The sequence below is a fragment of the Brachyhypopomus gauderio genome, chromosome 2 (assembly GCF_052324685.1).
Source record: "Brachyhypopomus gauderio isolate BG-103 chromosome 2, BGAUD_0.2, whole genome shotgun sequence".
Taxonomy (NCBI): Eukaryota; Metazoa; Chordata; class Actinopteri; order Gymnotiformes; family Hypopomidae; genus Brachyhypopomus; species Brachyhypopomus gauderio.
In genome coordinates, this window is record NC_135212.1 from 48,701,350 (window position 1) to 48,728,162 (window position 26,813).

Sequence of the window (26,813 nt, forward strand, 5' to 3'; positions counted from 1 at the left end):
TCTACGGAAACAAGTAGGATGGGAGAAAGTGCAACAGAGAGGTGAACACAGACAGATGGACAAACAGACATGAATTTAAAGACACACATTTACATAGGTTTCAACTCAGGTTTGACACAGTATAAAAAACGTCCGTTTCTTTATTCTCCCTGACCACCGTGCACCGGCGTCTCTTCCACTGCCAGAAGGAGAAAGATTTCTTTTAGCATTCTCTGTCAGTTCTGAGCACTGGCCAAGTCCAGGAGGGGTTTCTCCACCCTGGGCCGGCTGGCTTAGGCTCTGCGTCAGGCAGCTAGCATGGCTGTGCCCTCCTCAAAAGCTCTTTCTGAAGAGCAGTGAGCCACAGAGCGACAGGTCAGCAGGCAAAGTCTTCTACAGCTTCAGCTTACAGAACACTCAGAAACATTATTTTAAGTTTAAGTTTAAGTTAAGGTTAGTGTTGAGGTTAACATAACACTTACAGCTACATGTATTTGGTCTCACTTCCTCACTTCTCTAATTTGCCCTTTAAGTGTTACATATTTAGGCTAAAGATCAATCAGTGAGAGAGCTTTGTGATTTTTAGAGCATTGAAAGGGGTCAATGCAGACCGGGTGGAATAAACCAGAACATCTCTCATTCCCAGTTATATGAGCAGACTTACCCTACTTTCAGAATGCTCCAGGAGCGTCTCTGAAGGACACAGGAACGTGACAACAGTATTGTGTGAAACTCTGCTTCTGAAAATTGCAAACATGGTACTTACATGGTACATACTTGATGGCCAGTCTGAAACCACTAATCAAACACAGGACTTGAAGTCCTCAAGTCCTCCACATCCCCTCTTCCAACCCAACACTGGATATACTTCATACGCTGGTTAGAAGTCATCAGAGGTCAAACATTTTGATCATATGGGAAATATAAGTTCTTCTTTGAAGGGCCAGATGTCAAATAATCCAAATCTAATAATTTTTCAGCAAACGTATAAAGACACTAGATTATTAAGATTAACCTTTTCCTTGGGAAGATTGTTAAGGTTAACTTTTAGCCTGGGAAGACCTTTCATCCATATAAAATTACCTAATTTCCCCAAGTTTTTAATGTTTCTGTGCATTTGAAAGCCAACAATAACTAACAGGACTAGCCCAGGCAGAGAATTTGTTCAAATTCAGTACAACGCACTGAGGGTTCAGCATGAGACTATACATTTATCTAACACCAACCAAGATCATATAAAGATCTAGCATGAGAGAGTGATTAGAGACGTAGGTGCTTGGCCTACCTGAGACTGATGGCATTTACCATGACACTGGTTGCGTTTCTTTGTCCATTGTGAAGCAGTGGGAGAATGTGGTTCTCATTCAAGTCACACTCTGTGTCCTCTTCAGGGTGATGGCTCCACGTTCCTGCAGCTGGGTTCGTCAATTGAGCAGCAGATCAATGGTATGTTCAAGGTGATGGAAGAGTACAATTGGGACAGTTTTGTGGTCATCACCAGCCAGTACCCTGGCTACGAGGCCTTTGTGGACTACATCCGTTCTTTCACGGACACGTCCTACTTCCTGTGGGAGCTGCAAGACGTCCTGACCTTTGACATGTCAGCCGACAGCTTGAACAACCTGCGTGCACGCCGACTGCTGCAGCAGATTGACGCCCAGGTCCTGCTGGTGTACTGCTCGCACGACGAGGCCCAGTACCTCTTCACCATGGCCAAGGAAGTGGGTCTGCTCGGCCCTGGTTACATTTGGATCATCCCCAGCCTGGCTGTGGGGAACCCCAACGTCCCACCACCCGACAGCTTCCCCGTCGGGCTTATAAGCATCATCACGGACCGTTGGAAGATGAGCCTGAGGAACAGGGTGAGGGACGGTGTGGCCATCGTGGTGAAGGGGGTGGAGAGCTTCCGCAAGAACAGGGGGTTCATTCCCGACGGGCACGCCGACTGCCAGAGTCCGCTGCGGCCAGACATCAACGACACACTCTTCAGGTGAGTGTCGGGGAGGTGGGTGGAGGTGAGGGGCCACGCAGAGCTTCATACACAGAGATAGAATGCGCAAAAGAGGTTCAGACTGCTGTACTCTCTCTGAACTATAATGGAAAGACAAAAAAAGAGCACTGGCTGGTTTCTGATAGAGGCTGCCAAAAGTTGTAGCGTACCCTCTGCTCCGAGAGCCACCATACTGTGTGCATCTCACCCGGCTTTAGGCACATGGATGGGAGGCAGAGAGTTCTGCCCTGTCATGCCAACGCAGCCTGAAAGTGCAATCTGGTGCCATCTGTGGCAGTGAACACAAAGCAAATCCTGTTTGGTCCTAAAGATTTTAATCAGCCAGACTGAAGCTGAGTGTCAAGTCAGAGGTGAAAAGATATACTGAATTTGGCAAGTCAATGTCACTGAAAACCATATTATTCTGCGGTGTGTATGTGTGTGTGTGTGTGTGAGCGAGTGTGTAATGTGGTGGAATACAAGGGCTCAAATTATTCTTCATATAAGATCTTTTTCTTTTTAGTTTCTTTAAATGGTGGTTTATTTATTACAGCTAGAACAAAATGGTTTTACACCACTCCATCAAAGATGTTGGCACTGTATGTTTCCATAGACTCAGGTCCCTTACCTTCCACACAGATTAACTAGTCAGAAAGGCAAACTGAACTTATGTTTAATTGTGTAATACTGATGCACTGCTTGAATGAAAACAATCAAGAATCACCGCAATAGCAAGGGTTACCCCTGGAGCATCAATAAAGCCGTTTTAGCCCGTTGTTTTTAGATACTGATGGGAGGAAGGACGGAAATTAAAATTTCCCTTATAGAAACATAATAGATTATGATGAGGACGTGTGCCATGTTTGTGTACCAGGAGCTGATGGCAACTGGAGCGTATTTGATGGTGGATGTGTAATGACCTCAGGTAGCGCTAATTTAACGTGCTAATGAGAGCAAAGAAATTGTGCTCACATAGGCTCCAGAGCCTCAAACAAGAAGTAACTAAACTCCATTGAGAAAATGTCTGTCCCACAGCAGCTCCAGAGGTTCAAGCCACATTCTACTCTTAACATCTTAAAACTTCATGTTTTCTTAAATTATTATTCCCATCATCCCATAATAAGCTCCCATATGAAACCTCTCTCTGCAAAACCCTCGACATATCTCTTAGTGAGAGGTGATTTAGTTGTAATCAGAGAGTCCAGCAGAGTGGAGTTATACATTTTGTAGTACATACTGATTTATGTAAATCACATTCACATGCAGTTACCTCATGTTGTGAGTGTCTGTGGCTAGCAGAATGGACCACTCACAATCACCTGCCTGCTGTCTTCTTGCATTTTTAATGGCTCAGCTTTCCTCTCTTGGTTATAGATATATAAAAACTGTTTAGATTAATTGTAATGAAATGACTGCCTCTTGTATCACACAAGATTAGGCTTATCTGTAATTATTAGACTATTATAATTTGATTTTAATTTTTTTTTACAATTTCATGTTTATAATCCTCAGGAGGCATAAACTGGCACTGAAAGATGAGAGTCTGGAGAAGTTACATAATACCAAAGATTTTCTATGCTTTAAACATATAAAGATGTTACTCAATCACTTTCACTTTCACCCACTGGCAAAGGGCTCCACTGCTATTAATTAATGCGATTAATGATTTTGGGATTGAGTAATTTTACATGTTAATGAGATTACCCAGGGGTCCTGCAACACTGCTTTGTACAAATCATATCGAATCACTTCTGTCACTTCACTTTTGCACTGGTGTGAAGTTGAGGTTCCTGCAAAATATATATAAACAACATATACACTTTAACTACAGAAAATAACCACATTAACATACACCCTATGTCACTGCTTGTTTCCAAAAGTGCAAGCTATAAATATATAAGCTGTGAAATATTCACATTTCCATAATAGAATTATGTTGATTATATTTAGAATAATTATATTATAATAATTATATTATAATAATTATACTATGTTCAAATATGCGAGATGTGGAGGTGCACATCTTGAGTCAGTGCTGTGTGTCAGTAGAGGTACGAGAAATGCAAGGTGTGGTGTGTTCAGGATGACCCTACAATACCCAGGATGGAAGTGAGAGGGATGAAAGTTGTGTGGTGTGTGCAGCACAGTGAGCTGTAGAGTCTAGCGGGTAAAGTGCAGAGCAAGGGCGTGGTGTGGACTTTCCACAGAGATCGTCAGATCTTCAGGTGAGATGCGTGAGTGACGGGCCAGGCCGCACTAGATGGAATGTTGTGTTGGCCACCAGATGGAACGCTATTGGCTGCGATTACCACTATATGGAATACTATTGGCTATTGGCTGGAAGTGTCTGAGAACCGGTTCTGAACTTTACGCATCTAACTTTACGTTCTCCACTCAGCAGCTATCAGAACAGACAGTGGCTTGGGTGAGTGGAACAGTGTGAGATCAGAGGTGAAAAGCCACAAGGACACAGACTGTCTCATATCCGCCAGCTTACCATTCAGATATTATTGTGTCATGATGTTCATTTTTACAATCCAGCTGAGAGGCCATAAGTAACATAAGCATGTTCTTCCAATGGATACCTCATCGCTCATCTGTCTTCCAGCTATATTAATAAGGTTGTGGGTATGTCATTCATGGGGTTTGCAGACCACAGCATCCTTCCACACTGTCATCTCCTCCACAGACACATGCGGAATGTGACGTGGGAGCACACAGACTTCTCCTTCAACACTGACGGATACCTCGTCAACCCAGCCATGATTATCATCACACTGGACCGAGACAGGGAATGGGACAAGGTACGCCTCCAGATGGCTGATGCATTTCTTCACATGCACATACACACACATATAAATGTAAATGGTCATATATGTAAATACATATACATACACAGCACAAACATTTGTGATATACAAGGTCGTATGTGATATACAGTCAGGGTACTGTTGAGAACGGATTATATGAACACAATAACTATATAAAAATATATCTCCTCAGTATGCATATGTGTAACTAATTTATAATGGCACATACCTCCACACTGAAGTGGGGATGTCCTGGTCCATGCGATGATGGGTGAGATTTGGGTCTTGGCTCCCTAAAACAGCCCTGAGCCATATGTAAGCATCACGTAGTTATTGAAGTATTCCTTGGGCTGGTTACTGTATACTTCAGATGTGTCGTATTCTACTCAAGGGTTCCTCTTGCGTGATTGGCTGGTTTGGCAGAGGCGGTGCCGCCTCCTGGACTCATCGTGTGTCTGAGAGGGAGCTGGGGATTATGGGTAGGGAGGGCAGATTCACGAGGGGTTGTGAAGGAGGGCATGGACACCCGTGAAAACAGAACAAAGCCCCAAATGAGACGGGTGCCATTCATAGGGTGAAACTTAACATATACACCAGTCCATGTTTCAAACACATACCCACACAGTACCACCATTTGGCATGCTTTTAATAACATTTTGAGGCTACACAGGTGTAGCTACTAGATGCATGTTGTATCTACTAAACATTTTATTTGAGACACAATCACTAGCTACCAGAAAAACCAGGTTGTTTATGACTGGGTTGTTTGCATGAGTGATGTGAATGTACTATTCTGGCAGTATCAATAAACTTTCAGGGCCATTTTGGCTGGGGGAGCCTTGCACAATCTGTTCCAATATTCACTTTCAGCATTACTGACTTCATGTTAAATTACCTCTCACACACATATAAAAAGAACCTATAAATTTCCTAAAATGTTACCCAAGTCACTGCTGTCTGGCCAATGTCAAGAAGGCTACACACCTGAGATGAAAAGACGCTACTGGTTACTTGTCTGTGAGAACTCTGTGAGATCACTGCAGGCTGCCTGTCAACAGCTGAGACACAATAAACACAAATTATTTTGAATGATTACAAAAAGAAGTAAAACTATATATATACATATACATACATATAGTTACGGTCAGTTTTTTTTTTTTTTTTTTACACACTATATTGGCAAAAGTGTTATTTGCTCACCTTCCTTGACTCACATATTTGCTTAAGTGACATCCCATTCCTAATCTATAGGGTTCAGTATGGTGTTGGTTCACCCTTTACAGCTAGAACAGTTTCAGCTCTTCTGGGAAGGCTGTCCACAAGGTTTAGGAGAGTGTTTAAGGGGATTTTTGACCATTCTTTCAGAAGCGCATTTGTGAGGTCACATACTGATGTTGGACGAGAAGGCCTGGCTCTCAGTCTCCGCTCTAATATATCCCAAAGGTGTTTTATCGGGTTGAGGTCAGGACTCTGTGCAGGCCAGTCAAATTCATCCACACCAGACTCTGCCATCCATGTCTTTATGGACCTTGCTTGGCACAATGCACACTTGTCCATCAGATTCCTTAAGACTTTTATGGCATATATCATAATGGGACATTATTTTACAGTGTCTATTACACAGTAGATGAATAGAGCTTCAAATTGATTTTGTCATCATTTGCATACTGGTAAAACTGTCTGCATAAAATGACTTTTTCTTTATAAGCACATACCCAATGTGCATATGCAAGCAGTAAGAATATTCAAACGCTATTCACCCATTTCTCTCATACTGGCATTGTCAAAAGCAATGCCAAAATCAATTCAATCAAAGTCATCAATGTAGTATCTAATCCACATTATTTGCCTGTCTCAAGTGACCCGTAAGCTGTTTGCTATCACCCCGGCACCCATAAACTTCCTCCAGGCTACAATGCAAGTCACAAACAAGTCAAGTCACAATCTTCATCATCGATAATAAACATGAAATCCATTCTTAATGGACTCTTCCAAGTAGATTCTTGTACAAAACCTCTCTATTTTGCAAATCCACTTAGATTTATTCCACTGTTTACTACTTTACCAGATGAGTTCTTATTCACGTCGATCAATGCTTGTTCATTTCATTTGCATCGTCTACATTTAGTACAAACAGAGGAGTCGTATGGAGAAGGCTAGCATTCCTGGGATGACTTTAGCTTCTCCACTGGGAAGTCATTTGGGTGGCATGTAAAGCAGTGGTGTCTGGAAAAATGGCATTTTGGGAGAAGCTGAGGCAGGAGATCTATGTGCTAGATACATGACTTTCACAGTTTTATTCCATGGCGAATCCCCCGAGGCAGAGCCCTGTCCCTGGACTCGTTGTCTCTAGCTTACTTGAGAGACATACAGCCCTCTATGTCTCAGTCGCTCTCATCTATCTCCGTGCTGGCCTGCGGAACGACGCCTTCCCTCCGCACACTCCTTGCACCGCAGACGTCATTTATTATGCAGGTAAATCACCAGATAACTCTTCTCACAAGCAGTCTGGCTGACAGCTGACGATGACTTGTTCTTCATAACTGTGTCAGAGTCGGCTCCCGGTGACACCTCTTTCCGACAAGACGACAAAGTATCCGCATGCGTGTGGGGGAGAATATTAAACAGACAGCGTCAGGGAGCCCAACGAGAGTTCACGTGGAGAATGGGAGTGAGGAAGAGAGCTCGGGTCCTCCGCTGTGATTTAAAGCTGAAAAGCGGCACACACCTTGAACCGCTTCTCTCACGCCAGCCCCTCATAGAATTACTGCCAAATGGACAGAGGGTTTATTTTCTAGAGGGAAAAAACACTGCAGAACCAAAAGATTTGTTCAATAACGGTCTTTTGATATACACTTTGAAGGCGACAAAGTCAATTTAGCTTTTTCTCCAACATGCCTTTGGGAGAAAATTGTGTCTTCAACCTTTGAGAAATCCATTTTCGCAACTTGAGTCAAGGAAAGGCACCAGGCCTCTCTGAAGGAGCTATCCAGGGTCCTGTTCGTCTGTTCATTTACAAAAATGAGCCCCAAAGCCAAAACCTGTTGAGAGACAAGACACAGACTATAAATAAAGATTAGCCATTATAATGTAAGCCATGGCAGTGGCACTCTATTGCATGACAGTGCTGTGTGCTGCTCAGAATTCTTGTAAGGGGTAGTACTGGTTGCCCAGCACATGACCTCAGGAACTTAACACCACCATGTAGAGTTATGGACAATGTTCTACATGGTGCAGATCTGGGCTTGGATGAGATTTTTGCTCATGAGTCATCAGACAAGGCCCACAGCTGCTAGGAGCTAAACAAACAGATACATCCATAAAGGAAGAATAGTGTGATGGTGGAACCTTTTTATGTCAGAAGCAGGACTAGTCCCACATGGTCTGGATCCTCAAATGTTTACTGTGTTAGTTGGGGGAAAATTAAATGTAATAGTGCATTTGTTGTTATCTGTGCCATGGAGTATATAATATGCAAAGAATGACATTTTATCACCAAATTACCTCAATAGCTACACATTTTTTCTTGGGACAGCAGGACTACATAGTTAATGTTTGATCAGAAGATTAGCTTCTATTTAATTAGTTTTGTCCACTGGGCTTTTATTGCTTGTTTTCCATGGACAGTGGAAACCTGGTGATGAAATCATGATGCCAGGCTGGTGTATAGTATTATGTCCTTGACCAAGCATGAGAAAATCTAATGATTGCAATTATACTAAAAGACAGTTCCATTAACTACTAAATGATCATCTAACACAAGGCCAGAACTGTTACCCATTTCCCCCATTATTGTTATTTTTTTTTACTTGGATGTTTTCTTATTGTTCATATTTATTCAGACATTTGTTAGGTTCTACCAGTGTTACAATATCAACGTTTTGTACTTTAACAATGTTGAAATTTGATGAGTACTTCACATCATTATTTTTGAAAGCAAAGAAGCAGATAGCAGAGCACTATATTTCAGTCGTTTAACTATTATGATAAGCAATGTATTGAAAATAAAACATTAATCATTTTAATTAATCTGCTATGTCACTGCTAAGAAAACACGATAAACTATAAAGCCTTTTCAGTACCCTGAATACGCCGAAAAGTCCTCACTGACTAATTGAAACAGCTGGAGATAATGAGATAGATCTTCTTTGATGTATAGCATGATGCGTGTAGGAAAACATTCGAGAAGGGGGGTATAATTTTGACAAATTATACCTTGTAGGTACTGAGGCTGTTGCGAACCTTATAGTTAACAACTGCTACCTTATGTTCAGCTGCAAATCATTTATCCATGGTATTCTAAATAATGATAAACTGATTGTGGATGAAAGTCCTTTTATCAAGCATGCAAGTGGCCAGGCAAGGCAAATTTATTTGTTTTGCACAGTTCTCACACACAGTGGCAATTCAGAGTGATTTGCATAGACATTGAAGAATAATAAAGATTATTACTTCCTGAAATCTATCACCTTGGAAAGGTTTTTGCCAAACATTATTTAAAGCAATAGAATTTAAATGAAAAATTAGAAAAAGATATAAAAGTTCAATTTAAATAAATATGATTGATAACATGTATAAACTGCGTTAAAACAAAGTATTGAAATAAAACCTAAAAATAAAGTAAATAAGTGAAATTGCAGTGTGGAGTTTTAAAAGGGCTGCAGGGTCTGAGGGGACAATGTAGAGACAGAGTGGAAAACCTGACCATATAAAGACACTTTTCAGAGTGTCAGGACTCTTCTAGTATTCCATTTAAACCAGCATAATAGTTAAATGCTGCATCTCCTTGCTTAGTCTTTACCTTGGCCAGGACTAAGTGAGTAGTTCCTAGTGATCTTCTAGAGTTCTGCCTGACTCATAACACTGCATCATGTCACATAGATATGCTAAACCCACACCATTAAGTGATTTATAGACCAGTAATAATACCTTAAGTAAGCTCAGTAATATACAGGTAACCTCTGTAAGGACATTTGAATGGGGATGATGTGTTCATCTCTTCTGCTCTTAGTGAGAACTCTGGTAGCTGAATGAACTGAAGGTGTTTGTCTTTTTAGGGAGTCCCACTAGGAGGCCATTACAGTAATCAACCTAGAGATAAAAGCTTTGACGAGTTTCTCTCAGCCTGGTTTTGTCAGGAAACTTCGGATCTTGTTGTTTTAAAAGTGGTAAAATGCTGATTTAGAAACTGATTTGATGTGACGGCTAAAACTGAGATCACAGTCTTTGAACATGCCAAGGTCACAAGATAGTTCTTTTAGGGTTTTCAAGTCCAAAAAAGCAGCTGGTCTAAATATATGTGATTAAATAAGAGTGGCCCAAGAACTCTAGCTTGATGGACAACACAGGTCACTGACACTCTTTCAGAAACATTACTCTCGATTTGCTATTTAAAGTAATTCTTGCCTAACGGGAATGAACTGAACTATTTTAGAACCTGACAGTCCAACCCACTTCTCAAGTCTGTCTATGTTATGATCTATGGTATCAAAAACAGCACTGAGATCAAGCAGTAATAAAACTGATACCTTCCTAGAGTCTGTATTTAAATGAATGTCATTAATTTTCAGAATTAAAGCTTGGAACTATGAAGAGGCTGAAATCCTGATTGAAATTTGGCTGGACAGTGATTTAAGTATAGAAAGGCACTAAGTGCTTGAAGATGATTTTATCAATGGTTTTCCCATTGAATGGTAGATTTGAAATGGTTCTATAGTTACTTAACAGAGATGCTTCCAGACCTTTCTTTTTTAAGAGACAGCAGTTTTTAGTGAGTCTGATATTAGTGGTGTGTATTATTTAAAGTGTGTTGGTTGATGTTGAGTGAAACATATTCTTTAAGAAGCTGGTCAATAAGCTGTTTTGTCACGCTATGGAGGCCCTGCCGGACACCCCCGTCAGCTGCGGAAGTATTCCATGTTATCCTGTTGTTTTCGTTGTGTTCGTCCTTCAGGTGGGTGTGGCCCATTAGGGAACCCAACACCTGATGGTCATTTGTCTGTTTATATATGTCGTGTCTTTGTACCAGTCGACTGCTGGTTATGGTATCTTTCATTTAGATAATGTAATGGGTTAGTGTTGGTGCACTTTATTCATTAAATTCTCCATTTTCAATTACTGGCGTAATTGCTTCCTTCTTTTTTGCGCCTGTCTTTTCTCTTTTTTCGAGGCTGCACGTAGTTGATAACTCACTGAATTGAGTGGTGACAGCATTACACTGGAATAGTTGAATCATGATAAGTTTTTGTGGTGGTTTGAGCAGGAGGGGTCACGGGCTCATTGGTGGATATTGATGTAATAATGGCTTATCTGATACTGGATTCTAGAGATAAAATAGGATGCAAACCCATTACATCATTTAGGTGATTCCAATTCAGGGCCCATTTGTGTTTCTGAGTTTGTTAGTTTGTCAACCATAGCGAAGATCATTTTGCTTTGTTAATGTTACTGTTGATAATGCTGGAGAAAAAGGTTTGTCTAGTTTTGCATATTGTTGTATTGTAAACATGCAGCTTATCTTTTAAGATTTCTTTGTGAGCCCGAAGTTTGATTTACACCATGTGCGTTTAGCCCTTCTGTGCTCTCTCTTTAGGACTTGAACAGTGGTAGCATTTCTCTGTGGTGTTTCCTGTTGGCATGAATTGGTTTTAGCTTTAACTGGAACCTGGATGGTTTTGTATGGTGCTGTTCACATTTTGCCCATGAAACATATATCTGTGCTGTCATTTATGAATCTGTTCTTAAAACTAACACAGTAGGTCAGGACTTCAGTTCTTCTAAGGCACTAAAACAAAGAGACACACAGCAATGATCTGACAAACATGCACCCTTAACACAGGGTGGAAAAATGGCGGCGTTGAGAGACTAACCGTCTTTGCAGTGGTGCTTGTGTGTTTTTCGGAGGTAAAACAGGACCATGACACTTCTTTGGGGTAAGGTCTGGATGACGGAAGGGGTAATGAGGGAAGTAGATGAGAGAGGAGGAGGAGGAGTTTATTTTGCACTGTATCTGAGGGCTGGCTCCCAGGGAAAGGGACACCATGTCCCAGCCAATATGAGCTTCTCCACTGTTGCTGGGAGGTTCTGGGGGGTGAGGGAGCAGTGCAGATGGAGGGGCTGCGGTCTCCCCGGCAGCTGACAAGCTCGGGCATCATCATGGCTCTCATCCAAGGTCTGCAGCTCCATTGGGGTGGGGAGGCAAATCGGGGGGGGGGGGGGGCTCTGGAGCAATAAAACCCACTCATGCAAGGCAGTCCTTGGGTGCTCCTGTTGATGGGTCTCCACCAATTGGGAAGGATAAGTTGCACATTGAGAAAATTAAAATGCAAACATAGAGGGCAAAGTCTTTGGCTGCCCCAATATATTTTAAGCTGAACTGTATAATAAAATTGTTTATTGTTTATAAAAATGTTTATTTACACTTAAACCATCACATAACACATAAATAGACACACTAATACAATAAAATATTAATGCGGATAAACATGACAATAAATATATAGAAAGTGTAATGGTTTTGTGTACTTTCCAAGAAGCCTTTTATGTCTTTTGAGATGACTAGAATATAGATCTGGTCCTAAAGCCTTTACACGAGATGAGTTGAGGCATTTTACTTGGATAAGGTTAAAAAGCAAACAGGGCCAAAGGAGAAGCAGTGTGCAATTTACCATGATGCCACTGAGAAAATAAACATTCACTGACCTGATAACCAGCTCGCCTTTTGCATGGCCTCTCACATAAAACTCTTCTGTCCTTTGTGTTGTCCAGGTGGGCAGTTATGAGTCGGGAATATTACAGATGCGGTACCCAGTCTGGCCGCGGTACGGGACCTACCTGGAGCCGGTGTCTGACAACCGTCACCTGACAGTGGCCACACTCGAGGAGAGGCCTTTTGTGATAGTCGAGGCCGTGGACCCCATCACTGGCACCTGCCTGAGCAACACTGTGCCCTGCAGACGCCAGTCAAACAAGACTGAGGTGTAAGTAGCCATGGGCGTGCGTATGGTTTAAGTCTTGCTTTTGGTAAAGGTAAATATTAAACACTCAATATACATCAAGATATTAATCACTAATGAGGTCATAAGGAATAGTGTTTAAACTAAGCAAAGGGGGAAATGGGTATTTCAGCCATTTGACGAGTTGATTATTCAACACAGCACATTGTTCATAATCCCGTACTGAAGCAATTAGCTCTTCAGAACATAAAAAGCTGAGACATCTCAGTGACAGCAACAGTGGGCATGTCCCTCAGCATGGCACCAGCGGGAGGGTTTATCTCCGAGTGAGCTGCAGTGGCCATTAGTGGTGAGACCAACAAGGAACAGAGGGAAGAGTATAACAGAGTGGATGGCAACCTGCTGAAGTATTCACAATCAGCAGACCACACACTTGGAACCTCGGTTCACACAGCACTTCACAATAAGAGTTGGAGATGTGGAGATGATCCATGGATGCTTCAGTAGAGTGAAGACATTCTCAGCTCCTCACCAAGTGAATCCTGTACAAGGTGTATGGGAGTCATGTGACTAGTGTTACATCTCCTGACTGGTTAAGTTCACTGACCTAGAAAACTAGTCAAGCACTAACAGCAAAGATCACAGGAAAAGTATACATAGCAGAACAGTATCTTAATTCAGAATGAATGCATAAAAATTTTTTATGTATTTCGTTGTTGAAAACTCTTACATGCACATGCATTGACAGCACTGGCTATGTTCATATTATAAGCCATGTTGTGCAATTCAGATTTTTCTTTTTGCTCAGAGTCCAATCCTGACAGGTAACGTTCTTAACTGCAAATGACTTGTGTCTGCCTGTTATACATCCATATCCTCTGAAATAGCACACATGTGCACACTGATGTGTTTTTCTTCATAATCACTTGTGTCAACAACAGGAAAACATCATTTTGTGAGATGACACAGTACTAAAAATGCGCAAACTTATAGCTCGTTTACACATTTTACTCTGGAGGACGGCAAACAGTTCGATGCTGTACTAGCACACATGAGCTACTAGTACATCCATTTCGTGGTCTTTATGGAAAATGTTTGTGTCTGGTGACGCAGGTGTCTTGTGCATACACATATCAGTGTGCGCATGTGGGATTAGGGATGTGAACTATCAAGACAGGCAAATCCAATCCGAGCAAAATGTCACAACTGAACACTGTGACTTGTAATGTGAATATAGTGTAAGGCAAAAAAATATCAGATTCAAGTCACTTCAGAAACTATCATGTTTAAACAAAAAGGGTTCACTGATTTCTGAAACATTAATGTTGCATTATTAAAGCCTGATACAGCTTTTACATTTTCTTCCAGGGTTTGGTGCACAGAGAGTAATTTTCTCTAATCCCAGCTGCTATTTATGACTTCATGTGGGAGGGATCCAACCTAGTGCATTAATTATAACTTTAAGTCTCCCTCTGGAGCCCTGAGACATGAGCACAGGCTCTGCATTCATCTCCATGAGGCTCTCCCTCAGCCTACGGCTGCTCTTGACCAGGCTGCCCGGCAGAGGAACACAGCAAGGAGGAACCAGCGTAACTCAAAGAAGGGAATTTGACAGGAATTTGGTCTTGCAGTGATAGATAACACTGTAGCTCCAGTCGACCATTGCTACCCAGGGAGAGCGAGCCAGTCATTAGCTGAGCTGACTGAAGTGGAGCCAGAGACTTCAGAGAATGCATAAAAAAACAAAAAAAAAAACAAATACTCACAGTCCGCCTGCACCCGATCACAAAAAGCCTCACACACGAAGAACACCCCGACTCAATTACCCCTATTACTCAAGAGTGGATCTCTCAAGAATTTTTTGCCCAGTGACTCGGCAAAACCAAATCTACTTCATCTATGGTCCCCTACAGCTGTATGATGACAGGGCATGAAATCAAGTCTCCGCAAAAAAAGCACACGGCCGTTAGGGTGCCTTTGGAAGCAGTTAATTGTCAGTACTAAACTCTGCCAGGTGGTGCAACAGGGGAGCAGGGCGTCTGTGGTGGCGTCGGAGGGCACGCTCATTTGTACCCAGCAGTTTGTTTGTTTTGCGCTGTTCGTGTGGACTCGGTCGTGTATATGCATTCGTATGTTTAGTACAACCAATTAAAGCCGCCCCATGGGGACAGTTCATCAGACCAGAGGTCTGAGGGAGGTTATACGGTGTCATTAGAGCACTCTACTCGTAGTCTGTCCTTTTTGCCACATCTACTTCTTCACTTCCTTCCTTACTTAGCTCACAGCTAGACACACACACACACACACAAACTCTCGCATTCTTTTGATTGTCTGGTGGCCACTATGGACCCTGCTGCTAAAATCTATGATACCCAATTAACCTGTGGCCTCGGGGCACACCCTCTCCACTGGGACCTGGAGAGTGAGGGTCAGGCTCGCCATTCCTGCAGGCAAGGCCAAACCAATCAAGCCAGACACCAAAGAATGGGTGTGCTAGCTAAAGTTCCTTCCATTCAGATCTGCCAGTGTGGAATGCCTGTTATTATTGTGAACTGGTAAGCCTGAAATGCATGCTGTCTGTCCTGCCATGCCTATCTGACTGCTTTTCTTTAGTTAAGGTCAACTGCATGGAGCATGTCTGTATACATGTGTTTCTTCCTTGAGACGATTAGGGTTTGTTATTGGGTATTTTGCTATCATAGAGGTGACATATTCAAGCAGAAATGTAGAAAGCAAACCAAGAGGACATAGGGGTGGGACATGGCAGTGGGACAGCAAAGGTGTCACACTACTGAGGCACACCTGTGTGGGGGGTACACACCTGTGAGGGGTACACACCTGTGAGGGGTACACACCTGTGTGAGGAGTACTCACCTGTGTGAGGGGTACCCACCTGTGTGAGGGGTACACACCTGTGAGGTTACACACCAGTGTGGGGTACACACCTGTGAGGGGTACACACCTGTGAGGGGTACACACCTGCGTGAGAGGTACACACCTGCGTGAGGGGTACACACCTGCGTGAGAGGTACACACCTGCGTGAGGGGTACACACCTGCGTGAGAGGTACACACCTGCGTGAGGGGTACACACCTGCGTGAGGGGTACACACCTGCGTGAGGGGTACACACCTGTGTGAGGGGTACACACCTGCGTGAGGGGTACACACCTGTGTGAGGGGTACACACCTGTGTGAGGGTTGTGGAGGGTGAGAGCTTGTACAGTATCCGCAGTAGCTCCTCCCCAGGCAGGCCTCCATTAGCCGGTGCAGTAATCCAGAGTCGCTCTCCTGCCTGTTTGCTAGTGATTCACTTGCGTCGTATGTGTTTTGGCCGGGCCCGGCTGTCCTTCCATCTGTTGTAGCCGTGACATAAGAGGAGGACCTGCGGCGACGGCCGCTACTCGCCCGCCCACAGCCCACGTCACACGTCCACACACCCTCTCCCACTATCACCCTCAGCTCTGCCTGCTTCCGCTCGCCTAACCTTTCCCTTTCCCCTCCTCTACTCTGCTGGCTGGGTTTCTGGAACTGGAGTGTGTGTGTGTGTGTGTGTGTGTTCTCGGATAGTGAGGGAGAAAGGCAAAGCCAAAGGTGCAGTGTCACAGAACAACATGGTGCAATTCTCCATTCCTCTGTAGGAATGCACTGAAGGTCTTCACCAACACCACCAGGCCAGCACACTAGATTTACTGGGCCTCTCATTATCTCGTCTTCATAGACGAATGTGCATTTGATTTATAACACCCATCAGCTATGCATGGGAGATTCCTAATGAACAGAACATGAGGGATGCCTAGTAAACAGTGCGTCATTAATGAACCAGCGCTCAAAGACTTCTCTCCTATTAAACACGCTTACAAAAAGTGGCCTCTTATTTTCATTTCTCAGAAGCAGCAACAAGCAACAAATGACAAATTAGGAAACCAGCATGTGGAAATTTATGGGGATCAGGAGTGAATAACGATGACAGGACCCTTGGCTGACCCACTTGAAACGCACCGAACAAAAGGCATAAAGCCTAAATTATTGTTTTAGGCAGAGCTTGAACCAGTGACTTAGGAGAGACAAGAAGCCATTTTGCCATCCTACAACAAGAGCGATAGCTGAGCACAAGGAATTAAATGAGGTCCTGGAGGGCTTTATATACTGATTTATTTTTTGGCTTCGTTCAAGTCTAAATTACGAAAGACCTGAACCATGAAGAATTATCTAACCATATGTGTAATGCCATTTATTATACTGGAAGAACTCAGCTGATGACAAATAACCTTTCCATTTCTCAGGTCTCAGAGGATCTGAAGTAGGTGACATGCTATACAAGTCCTATACTTCAAACTGTAGGCAATGATTGTTCTTTTTTTTTTACATACATCTCCAGGATCGTTGGAGACACAGAGCCCTACACCAAACTTTGCTGTAAAGGTTTCTGCATTGACATTCTGAAGAAACTCTCTCGAAACATCAAGTTTTCCTACGACCTCTACCTGGTCACCAACGGGAAACATGGCAAGCTAGTCCGGGGTATTTGGAACGGCATGATTGGAGAGGTGAGACAGCATTTATATTGTGCAGCTCTGCTAATGTTTCAGTGTATTTTTGGTGTACTTAGCCTAGAGTATCAGGTTTATGTAGAATAATAGGTTCCTAATCTTATGAAAAGATTACTACTCAGATGAAAAGGTATGTAAGCAGAAAATTTATTTAAATATTATTTAAATTATTTAAAAAGATTTATGGTCAGGTTCTATAGCACAGAGTAGATTCTATTATGCAGATTACTAATTCATAATCTTTTTTTTTTTAAAGGTGGTCTATAAGAGAGCAGATATGGCCATTGGTTCACTGACTATAAATGAGGAGCGCTCTGAGATCATCGACTTCTCTGTGCCCTTCGTGGAGACAGGAATCAGCGTGATGGTGGCCAGGAGTAACGGAACAGTCTCTCCTTCAGCCTTCCTAGGTAAGAGGCATTTATTCCTCAGATGTGACATGGCTCCTTGCTGACTGGTGGTAACAACAAAGTTTTCTCACTCCTGATGCAATGCTATGATGCTCCAGATATAAATTAAGCTTGCACACGGTCGCACAGCTTCAGTTCAAGACTAGTCGGTCTGCATTTGTGACTGGAAAACCAGGCCGAGCTCCTAATATCATAATGTGGTCTAAGCTGTGTGAGTTCACGAGATATTGATTCTTCTCGTTTCCTGTGACAGAGCCCTACAGTCCTGCCGTGTGGGTGATGATGTTCGTGATGTGTCTGACTGTGGTGGCAGTGACCGTGTTTGTGTTCGAGTACTTCAGTCCCGTAGGGTACAACCGTAGCCTGGAGACAGCCAAAGGTGAGCTCTCGCTACGGCTAATAACAATCCAGAAATGGGGACAGATATCAAAGATAGTCTCACCCTAAAATAGCTGCATCACTCTGTAATGACTGGCCCGACAAAACATGTGGCTGTGGTCTGGCTGAAAATATACAGTAATTCTCTTGTGCAGTTAGCTACTGTGGATTTAGCCTATTTTCCTCTTATTAATTATTATGGGTCTGAGACAGAAAAAACATTTTGGTGCTTCTGTAATGGAACGTTTTGTCTGAAAATGCTAAAAAGAACAGTAACAATCAGTCTGATACCAAATTAAAATTTTGCAGTTAACCAAGTAGTAAGAATAAACAGCAAAAATGCTCATGACACCTAATAACAAACCATAGAATGGTTCATGTACCACTGCTACCCTATACACTGAGAAGTAACACACTTCATTTAACTTCACTTAAGATCCAGGAGGGCCGACCTTCACCATCGGGAAGTCAGTGTGGCTGCTGTGGGGGATTGTCTTCAATAATTCAGTTCCCATTGAGAACCCCAAAGGCACCACCAGTAAGATCATGGTACTGGTGTGGGCCTTCTTCGCCGTCATCTTCCTGGCCAGCTATACAGCCAACCTGGCAGCATTCATGATCCAGGAGCAATACATAGACACTGTTTCTGGGCTAAGCGACAAAAAGGTAAGAGCATTGAGGCTGGTGGCATTTTCTTTCCATTAAATGTATTTTAGGAACACCACTTCCAGACTAAGTCTATACTTAAAAAAAAAACCCAAAACCTCACAATTTTCACAACACAATTTCATATTAAATTGCCTTCTACATGTAAAAGTCAATGTTTAGTGTGACCTCGCTTGGCACTAAGCACATCTTGAACTCTTCTGCGTAGACTTTCCTAAAGTTTTCTGAAGTAATCTTCTGGCATGTTACACCAGGCTTCTTCTGTAGATTTTGGCTTTCCTGCTATTGCTCAAGTGTAAGGAGAGGTCACACTAAATACAAGCAACTGTGGCCTAGAGAAGTTTCTTATACAGATTTTTTTCTGTTTTTTTAACACAGCATACACATTTCCTGTATTATTTGGTAAAATTCTACTGAAGTGACTGAATAATTCTATATGGTCAGTACACAATTGCTAAAATAACCGATCAAATAATGGCCTGACATTTGCAAAGTACATATAATATATAAATATACATATATGTGTAAATACATATCAAATTTATGTCGTTTGAGCAGAGCCATGATTTATAGAAACCTCTAGAAACGGCAACAAAATAAATCCTGACTTAATCCGTCAGGTCTGACACTGATTTCTACACTCTTGGCTCTTGGCACTTCGGGATTAAAGACTTTTCAAAGGAAAAGACCAACCTGTCTATCCCTCATTATGATTCCTGCAAACTCATTACACGTTCCCTCTGCATTCTCTATTGAATTGGATTCCCTTTAACCAGAGAGAGAGAGAGAGAAGTGTCTTTTTATCTTCAGTGAAATATTTGCCCAAAAGGGGAGAGTTATTAGAGTTATTAAATGTGCAATGGCTTACATCCAAAGGAGCACACACATCCTTGGAAGTGCCCCCAAGGATCTTACTTTTCAGTAAAATAATTTTAAATAAAAACACTCCTAATCTAACCATGAATGAAATCCATAAATTCTCATAGAGCACACCAGATCAATTTTACTGATATTTGGTATTAAATATTAGAATGTTATTTGGATCCCTGTGAACCTAGAATACTAAAAACAGTATCAATGTTTCATGCCTTGTGGTTCAAAGAGGCAGCTAAATGAACTGGACTTTCATTCTAAACAGTACAAAGCACAACAAAGCCAAAGTTATCTCTAATAACTTGATGACGTGATTGACTCAAGGTGCTCTGGGTTGTATTCAGGTCTGGGCGAAGGTACAATGTGATCAGACAAACATTTGATGGAATTAACATTTAGCTACCTGACCTTGTTCAATATGTGAACTTTGATATTTCACCATCATCGTAGTGACCTGTGTAGTGTTCCAAGTATTACATGTCTACTTAAATATGATCATTTGTGTATGTTTTCAAAAGAACAATTTGTATTTGTTACAAGTCTAATCATTAATATTCCAGAGCAGGCACGTTGTGAGTACATTATTATGCATTCAAACCAGGAAGGCAGCAACAACGCCCTGGAGGAAACATTTGCATGGCGTTGCTTTAAAAGCAACTCTGCCAGTGTGGAGACGTGCTCTCATCTTCCTCCGTCGGGTTCTTATAATGACTTTCCACTGCTCCTCTCACTCTTTCACACATCATCGGGAGCTTGGTTCAGCAAACACTAATCCTCAGTGCTGCTCAGCCATGTTCGATGACTAAGGTAGCAAGACCCAACAACTCCTGAGTGTCGTACGGGACACGGCACAAGTGCCCCGTACTTGTTTCTGCTGCTGTTGTGCACCTCTGCTTGGTCAGGGTGCTCCCGTTGCCCTTTACTCCGAGCGTCACCTCCCTGCCACCAGCCTGCTCTCACCTGCTTTACCTCGCAGTTCCTCATACTTCAAGTTAAGGGGTGCCATTCTGGCAGTATTCATTCATTTGATGTTACATTAATGCAGTGTTGTAATGAACATGGGCGAAATCACATAAAGGCAAATGAGAAGAAATGAGATGAAACCCATTTCTGAATGGAGTCAAAGGGAGGAGAAGCTAATAGCCTGCTGAAATGTCTCAGAACCTTAGCATGGTAGCACTTAATTACTCTTCATTGTGCAGCCTACTCAGAGATCTGAATGATGAAATGAACAAGGACGGAAATAACTGAGCATGTCACCTTAGCTGACCAGCTAACTGACGAAGCAGCTCTTGTTGGACAGTGAGAAGGGAAATATGATGTCCCTACTCTCTTTCCTTTTCTCTGGCCCCAGAGGAATGAGGCCAGCTAAATTCTCACGACTGGCTGGATTTAGACGTGAAGTTTACATGTAAAACCTGGAGATATGAAACCCTGACAATCCATGGACGAGAGAGCAAATACAAAGCGTGATTCGAAATATTAAAAATCCTATTTTTAGACTGAAGAGACCAGCTCCAAAAGTATTACTTTCTCACTAGGACTGTTGTGGGGCTTAAAGTCTGTTTGCCTTCTCAACCAAACCAGTGTCCTCCAGCGTGTTCATCTTGTTCTGACAGTTCCAGAAGCCGCAGGAGCAGTACCCCCCATTCCGGTTCGGGACCGTCCCGAATGGCAGCACTGAGAGGAATATAAGGAGCAATTATCCGGAGATGCACTCACACATGGTCAAGTATAACCAGAAGGGAGTGGAGGATGCTCTTAACAGCCTGAAAACAGGGTACGTCTTCTCTGTCAGTTTGACATCGCTTACAGTTAAAACCCATTTGAGCTTAAAGGTATTCTTTGTTGCAATGATGAACTGCATTAGCCTTTTAATTGCGCATAGACTTTTTATATGTACGAATGTGATGTCTGCCTGCCTGTTACTGTGTATATGCAACTTCTACAGTACTACAACATACTTTTTCATGCTGCTAGTGACATTGCAGACCTCTTGTGGATCAACAGTAACTTCTAAATATACAATTCCAATCTTTCCTATGAACAGCAAGCTGGATGCCTTCATCTACGACGCAGCTGTGCTGAACTACATGGCTGGCAAAGACGAGGGCTGCAAGCTGGTGACCATCGGCAGCGGGAAGGTGTTTGCCACTACTGGTTATGGCATTGCCTTACAGAAGGAGTCCCGTTGGAAACGCCCCATTGACTTGGCTCTCCTTCAGTTCCTTGCTGATGGTAACTTCACATTGCCTAAACCCCTTTAAAAGGCTTGCATTGAACTTCCACAGATACTGAGCAACATGGTCTGTGTCAACACAAGTGACTTCAGATGATACATTTGTCATTGTTTCCCTGCAACAGAATGAGCCGAGGATATATTCATGGAGTTAAAATGTTCGCGGGGTACCTGCTGACTCAGGTAGTCTCTTCCAGGCGTGTGCTGATTTTGGGTTTCAGGAGATACTCAGAAGCTGCAGACGGTATGGCTGACTGGGATCTGCCGTAACGAGAAAAAGGAGGTGATGAGCTCCAAACTCGACATCGACAACATGGCCGGAGTCTTCTACATGCTGCTGGTCGCCATGGGTCTCAGCCTGCTGGTCTTTGCCTGGGAACACCTGCTCTACTGGAAACTACGGCACTCGGTTCGCAAGTCTGAACGCCTGGACTTCTTACTGGGCATCAGCAGGGTGAATATTTTCTGCCCCTTGGTTTTTACTTCTATGAATGTGTGAGTTTTATTTTCTGTTCTAATCTATTTCTCAGCATTAGATCTAGTTGAGAATAAGTGGTTGATCACGGACGTCAACAGCATGAAGCACTCCGACCTTGAAAACCCCTTCTGTTAACTTCAAGGAAAATCCAGTCACATCATCATAACTGGTTCAAAAATAGGTTCTGGTTCAAATTGAGTGTGCTGTTTTCCATTATAATATACTGTACCTTTTGAAGATGTGTCATCATTATTTGTTTACGTAGTACTTGTACTTTTTAAGTGAATCTTAGAATTTCAGTTGTTTCATTTTGTAAATGGAATACTAATACGAATAGCCTCATTACAAAAGATGCATCTGGACATAATTACAGTGGTGATTTTAGATAGTATTTCAAGGTGAAATCAAATTTGAAAGTAAAATCTGATAGCCAGATTAAAAAAGAGAAAACTCATATAACAAATGCTTGGTCAGCTTCTTTGCACCGGCTATATGCATGTTAATGGAGCAAAAATGAAAATGTCAATAAAGGATTCTAAGCACTTCTATAATTTGTTCTCTGCACTTCAGGTAAAATTATATTTTGTTTGTCTAATGAACTGATGGAATGCTGAATGCACAGAAAACCAATATATGAAGCTATGAAATAGAAATAATGCTAATGCATACTTTATACAGAGCAACTTCTAGTTTTACACACCAGAGCCTTGTAGTGACATTTCCCCAGATGCTTCATTACATTTCTGTTACTTCTCTGCAGGGCATCTACAGCTGCTTCAATGGGGTGGAGAATACTGACCACAACGGCAGCATGCAGAGCCCAGACGTCACCACCAATTACACCCAGGCCAACATGCTGAAGATGCTCAAGACAGCTAAGGACATCGTGTCCTCTGCCAGAGTGGAGAACTCTTTGGACAACGCCACCAAGACCATTGAGAACTGGAGTCGTCGAGGTCCAGAAGTTACTAAACCTAACCTTCCAACCCGCTTGATAAGCACCGACTGCAGTCATGGCCGCTTGCCCTACATCTCAACTCTCACGGACAATCACGCACCCTACTCCCAGAGGGCGCTCACGCCCACTTTCCCTTTGCATTACGGAGACTGCACCACTCAACCCTTGCCTGAGAAACCTCGGGTCATCACAAGGCCCACCCCGCTGCGTTACACCCTTCCTGCAAGGACCAGTCACCATCATATATATGAACGAACGCTGCCTATTTCCAGCTTAAGCAGTCCCCATATCGCTATGAGGGACCCGCCACCGCCACCGCCCACAGCTCCAAAGCCCCACCCCTTTGGCAGGCTGTACATGGACGGGCAGGTCTGTCATCAAACATCACCACCCTTACTCCCATACCGCACATTCCATGTCCCTGACATCTATGTTGAGCACCAAGAACCTCAGGAGAACCGCAAACTGTATACTGAAGGTCTGGGCCGCAAGAAGAGGTCCCAGAGCTACGTGGCACCATCACCAGAAACTCGGCGCAGGACTGAATTTGAAGAACCAGTGTCTTGCATGGGACACGAGCTTAGAGCTAGTCACCTCATGGACAGCCATGCACACACCACACACTGCTTGGGGAGCCACTACCAGCGGCCCAGCGCCAGCTGTAACTCCTGCATGAAATCGTATCTGGAGCCCGAGACGGATGATCTTCCTCTACTGGGGAAGGAGAAACTGAACCGCCGTGCCTCTTTCCTCAGGGCCACGTGGGCTGGCGACAGGTTGCGGCATCTAGATGAGAAACCTTCCACCTCCGCATCTTCCTCCGGTCGGGTCGGCACCCCCGACCTGTTCCCCCGTGTGGTGGTGGCCAATCCGAAGCCCTCAAAGATGTATGCTAGTGCTGGGAACAACCTGTGCTACAGCATGGCTGTTGAGCCGGCCTATCTGGACCCAGCACACATGAGCTCGTACCCGTACAGACCCCAGAAACTCAAGTACACTCAGTCGACCCGTCTTCCCTCGTACCGGGAGGCGATACTGCAGAACGCTGCGGCACTGCGCCGGTCCTCTTCCACGGTGGTGCACAGACATTACTCCACCTACCTGAACTCGTACACCGACCTTCCGGTATACGTGGGTCCCCTGGCACAAGGGCCCGCACACTTCTACGATCACCCCAAAGACATGTGCCACCTCCTCCCCTGTGTCAGTCACTGCCCGGCCGACCCTGCCCTGGTACCACGTTTAGGGAGCAGGCCCGTCGTGTACCAGAACACCGCTTTCGAAGGCTACGAGGGTGCTGGACGCTCACACGAGGAGCCACCCCTGCAGCCACTGCACACTTTACCAGCTTCCTCTGGGAATAGGGAGCGCAGGCAGGTCTTGCTGGCACGGAGGGCGAACAGTCCCTATGTGCCAAAGCCCTGGGGCAGAGTGTCTAGCCTGGAGTCGGAGGTTTGAAACCCTTTCTGGGCATCTTGAAGCCCAGAGACTTGTCTCCCAGTGAACACACAGGGAGAAATGCCTGGAACTGCCAAACAGCCTTTGAATCTTGCAAAAATCTAAGGTGTGCTGATGGTCGACTGGAAGCGATATTCTCAGTGCAATAATACTGAAGGCAGCAGGGAAGGGAGAGAGGACATGACTAGGTGATTACTGCTGGGACATACGTACTTTTAGTGGTAAAAAAAAATTAAATACAATATTGAAGTATTCTTAATATATTAAAATTTAACTTATGAATTGTTATTTAATCAGGTTTTTAATGCCATTTAAACATGCAGTCATGATCACAGTAATTCTCCACACAAACATATGGAGCAGGTTGCAAGGCAGCTTTAGAACACAAGGTTTGGAATAATGTTCATGTGTTTTGTTTAGTTATTTTTTTTCCTCATTTATTTATCGTCAATTGAGCTCTGTGAAATTTTCAAGAATTGCAAAGCACCACAGAATTTTATAATAAACCAGCCACTCAAAAACGTCTTCCAAAATTTTCTAAGTCCAGGATTTGGAGAGATCAGCCTGTTTGAGGCTTTTTATTTGCTCCAGAGGTAAGACTGGCAAAATTCAAGCTCCATATGTATTTCCATCACTGTTTCACTGTTTAATAAAGGACTGTGGGCTTTAATAGCCTTTTGAAATGGGCTGTGCTGTCATTTCGGTTAAAAAAAAAACCTTTAACAAATTTATTTGTAATAGTGGAGACAGAAAGAAAAAAGACAAAATGCTCATGAATGTAAATGTACATATAAAGGATGCAGACTGAACAGAAGAATTAACACTGTCGAAAACAGGAAGTCAACAACTGTTGAACTTAAAACGGCTGAGGCTGAAGCCCTCTGCCTTAGCGCGGTAACTCCAGGAACCACGTCCCGTTCAAACACGTGCGTGGCATTTATGTGCCTGCCAGGACGACTGATGGGGAGCAGGCGATCGTTCCCACTGAGGAATGAATGAATGCAGATATAATATCACAGGGAGAAGACAAGTGCAGGAGGGAGATAACAGCTAGCGATCAAACGTAGAGAATGTAGAACCATTTTACAGTCTCAGCGTCATGTAGACGTAAACTTGACATCCAGCTTGGCCTGTGATTACTGTTTACGTTATGCACCGCATTAAGGATACTGCTATATATGATGCCGCTATATACTGATGTAAAACATATTTGATAAACAACTAGATAATTTCTTTAATTCTATGTTTATTATCTGCATTATGTAAACTGTAATATATGGTTTGTGGTGCAACAAAACAGTTCTCTTGAAATCCAGTGCATGAAATCTACAAACTCTTAAGTGCCATGGTGGACAGGATGCCCTGTTACTCAACTGAAATGCCTTCGTGCATTTGAAACCAGTTTTACATTTTGCGGTGACACAAACAAATAGAACGAAATCCAAGTAAGTATTCCAGAAGGGCTTGGCTTGGTAAAGGACACACAGAGAGCGGTGCCGTCTTCTGTCAGCTGCATGTTGTGATCCGGACCCTGCCGTGCCTGACAAATAAGGCACCGTCTCCGAAAATGTGGTGTCCAACGGAACAAAGAAAGATTAATGCCTTCGGCACTTAAGTGTGAAAAGTGCCTCACCGTTAATCAAACCCTAAAAATGATCTTTTAAAAAGTTGAACTTTTCTACATTCAGCTTCCCCCATTCCATTTAATTTATTCCACACTGTAATTAATTACATATAGTCCATCACTCGCTTCTTTCCTGAAATGTTAAATTCTTGGGGAAGTTAAAGCACAAATTCAATGCAAAAGAAATCCAATACAAAACCAGTGTATGGCAAAGTGCTGCAGCAACATTCCAGCTGAAATATAGGCCGAGATTATGTATGACCTGGGGGAAATATTTTATGAATACAATTTCACTCATGGATCCCTCTGCACGGTGCCACATACATTACAATTTATGCTCACAGAGTGGCAAAAAATGATTACATTTGCAGATCCTGCTATACCTGATGCACAGCAGTTATATATCAGTTAGGCAGAATGTTAAATCTCAGACCATACTGCCAA

At 43.1% G+C, this 26,813-nt stretch overlaps 1 protein-coding gene across 1 annotated transcript in view; it reads left to right on the top strand.

Annotated features, from left to right (window-relative positions):
- The window catches only part of grin2ca (glutamate receptor, ionotropic, N-methyl D-aspartate 2Ca), a 46,915-nt gene extending 21,494 nt beyond the window's left edge, over positions 1-25,421 (top strand). The window contains exons 4-14 of the mRNA XM_076997241.1: positions 1,371-1,969; positions 4,659-4,773; positions 12,547-12,758; positions 17,114-17,282; positions 17,542-17,695; positions 17,949-18,074; positions 18,510-18,739; positions 21,232-21,392; positions 21,663-21,850; positions 22,073-22,305; positions 23,090-25,421. Coding sequence (XP_076853356.1) covers positions 1,371-1,969; positions 4,659-4,773; positions 12,547-12,758; positions 17,114-17,282; positions 17,542-17,695; positions 17,949-18,074; positions 18,510-18,739; positions 21,232-21,392; positions 21,663-21,850; positions 22,073-22,305; positions 23,090-24,745 — 3,843 coding nt within the window. The 3' untranslated portion in view covers positions 24,746-25,421. The remainder of the gene's footprint in view (positions 1-1,370; positions 1,970-4,658; positions 4,774-12,546; positions 12,759-17,113; positions 17,283-17,541; positions 17,696-17,948; positions 18,075-18,509; positions 18,740-21,231; positions 21,393-21,662; positions 21,851-22,072; positions 22,306-23,089) is intronic.
- Positions 25,422-26,813: the final 1,392 nt, after the last annotated feature.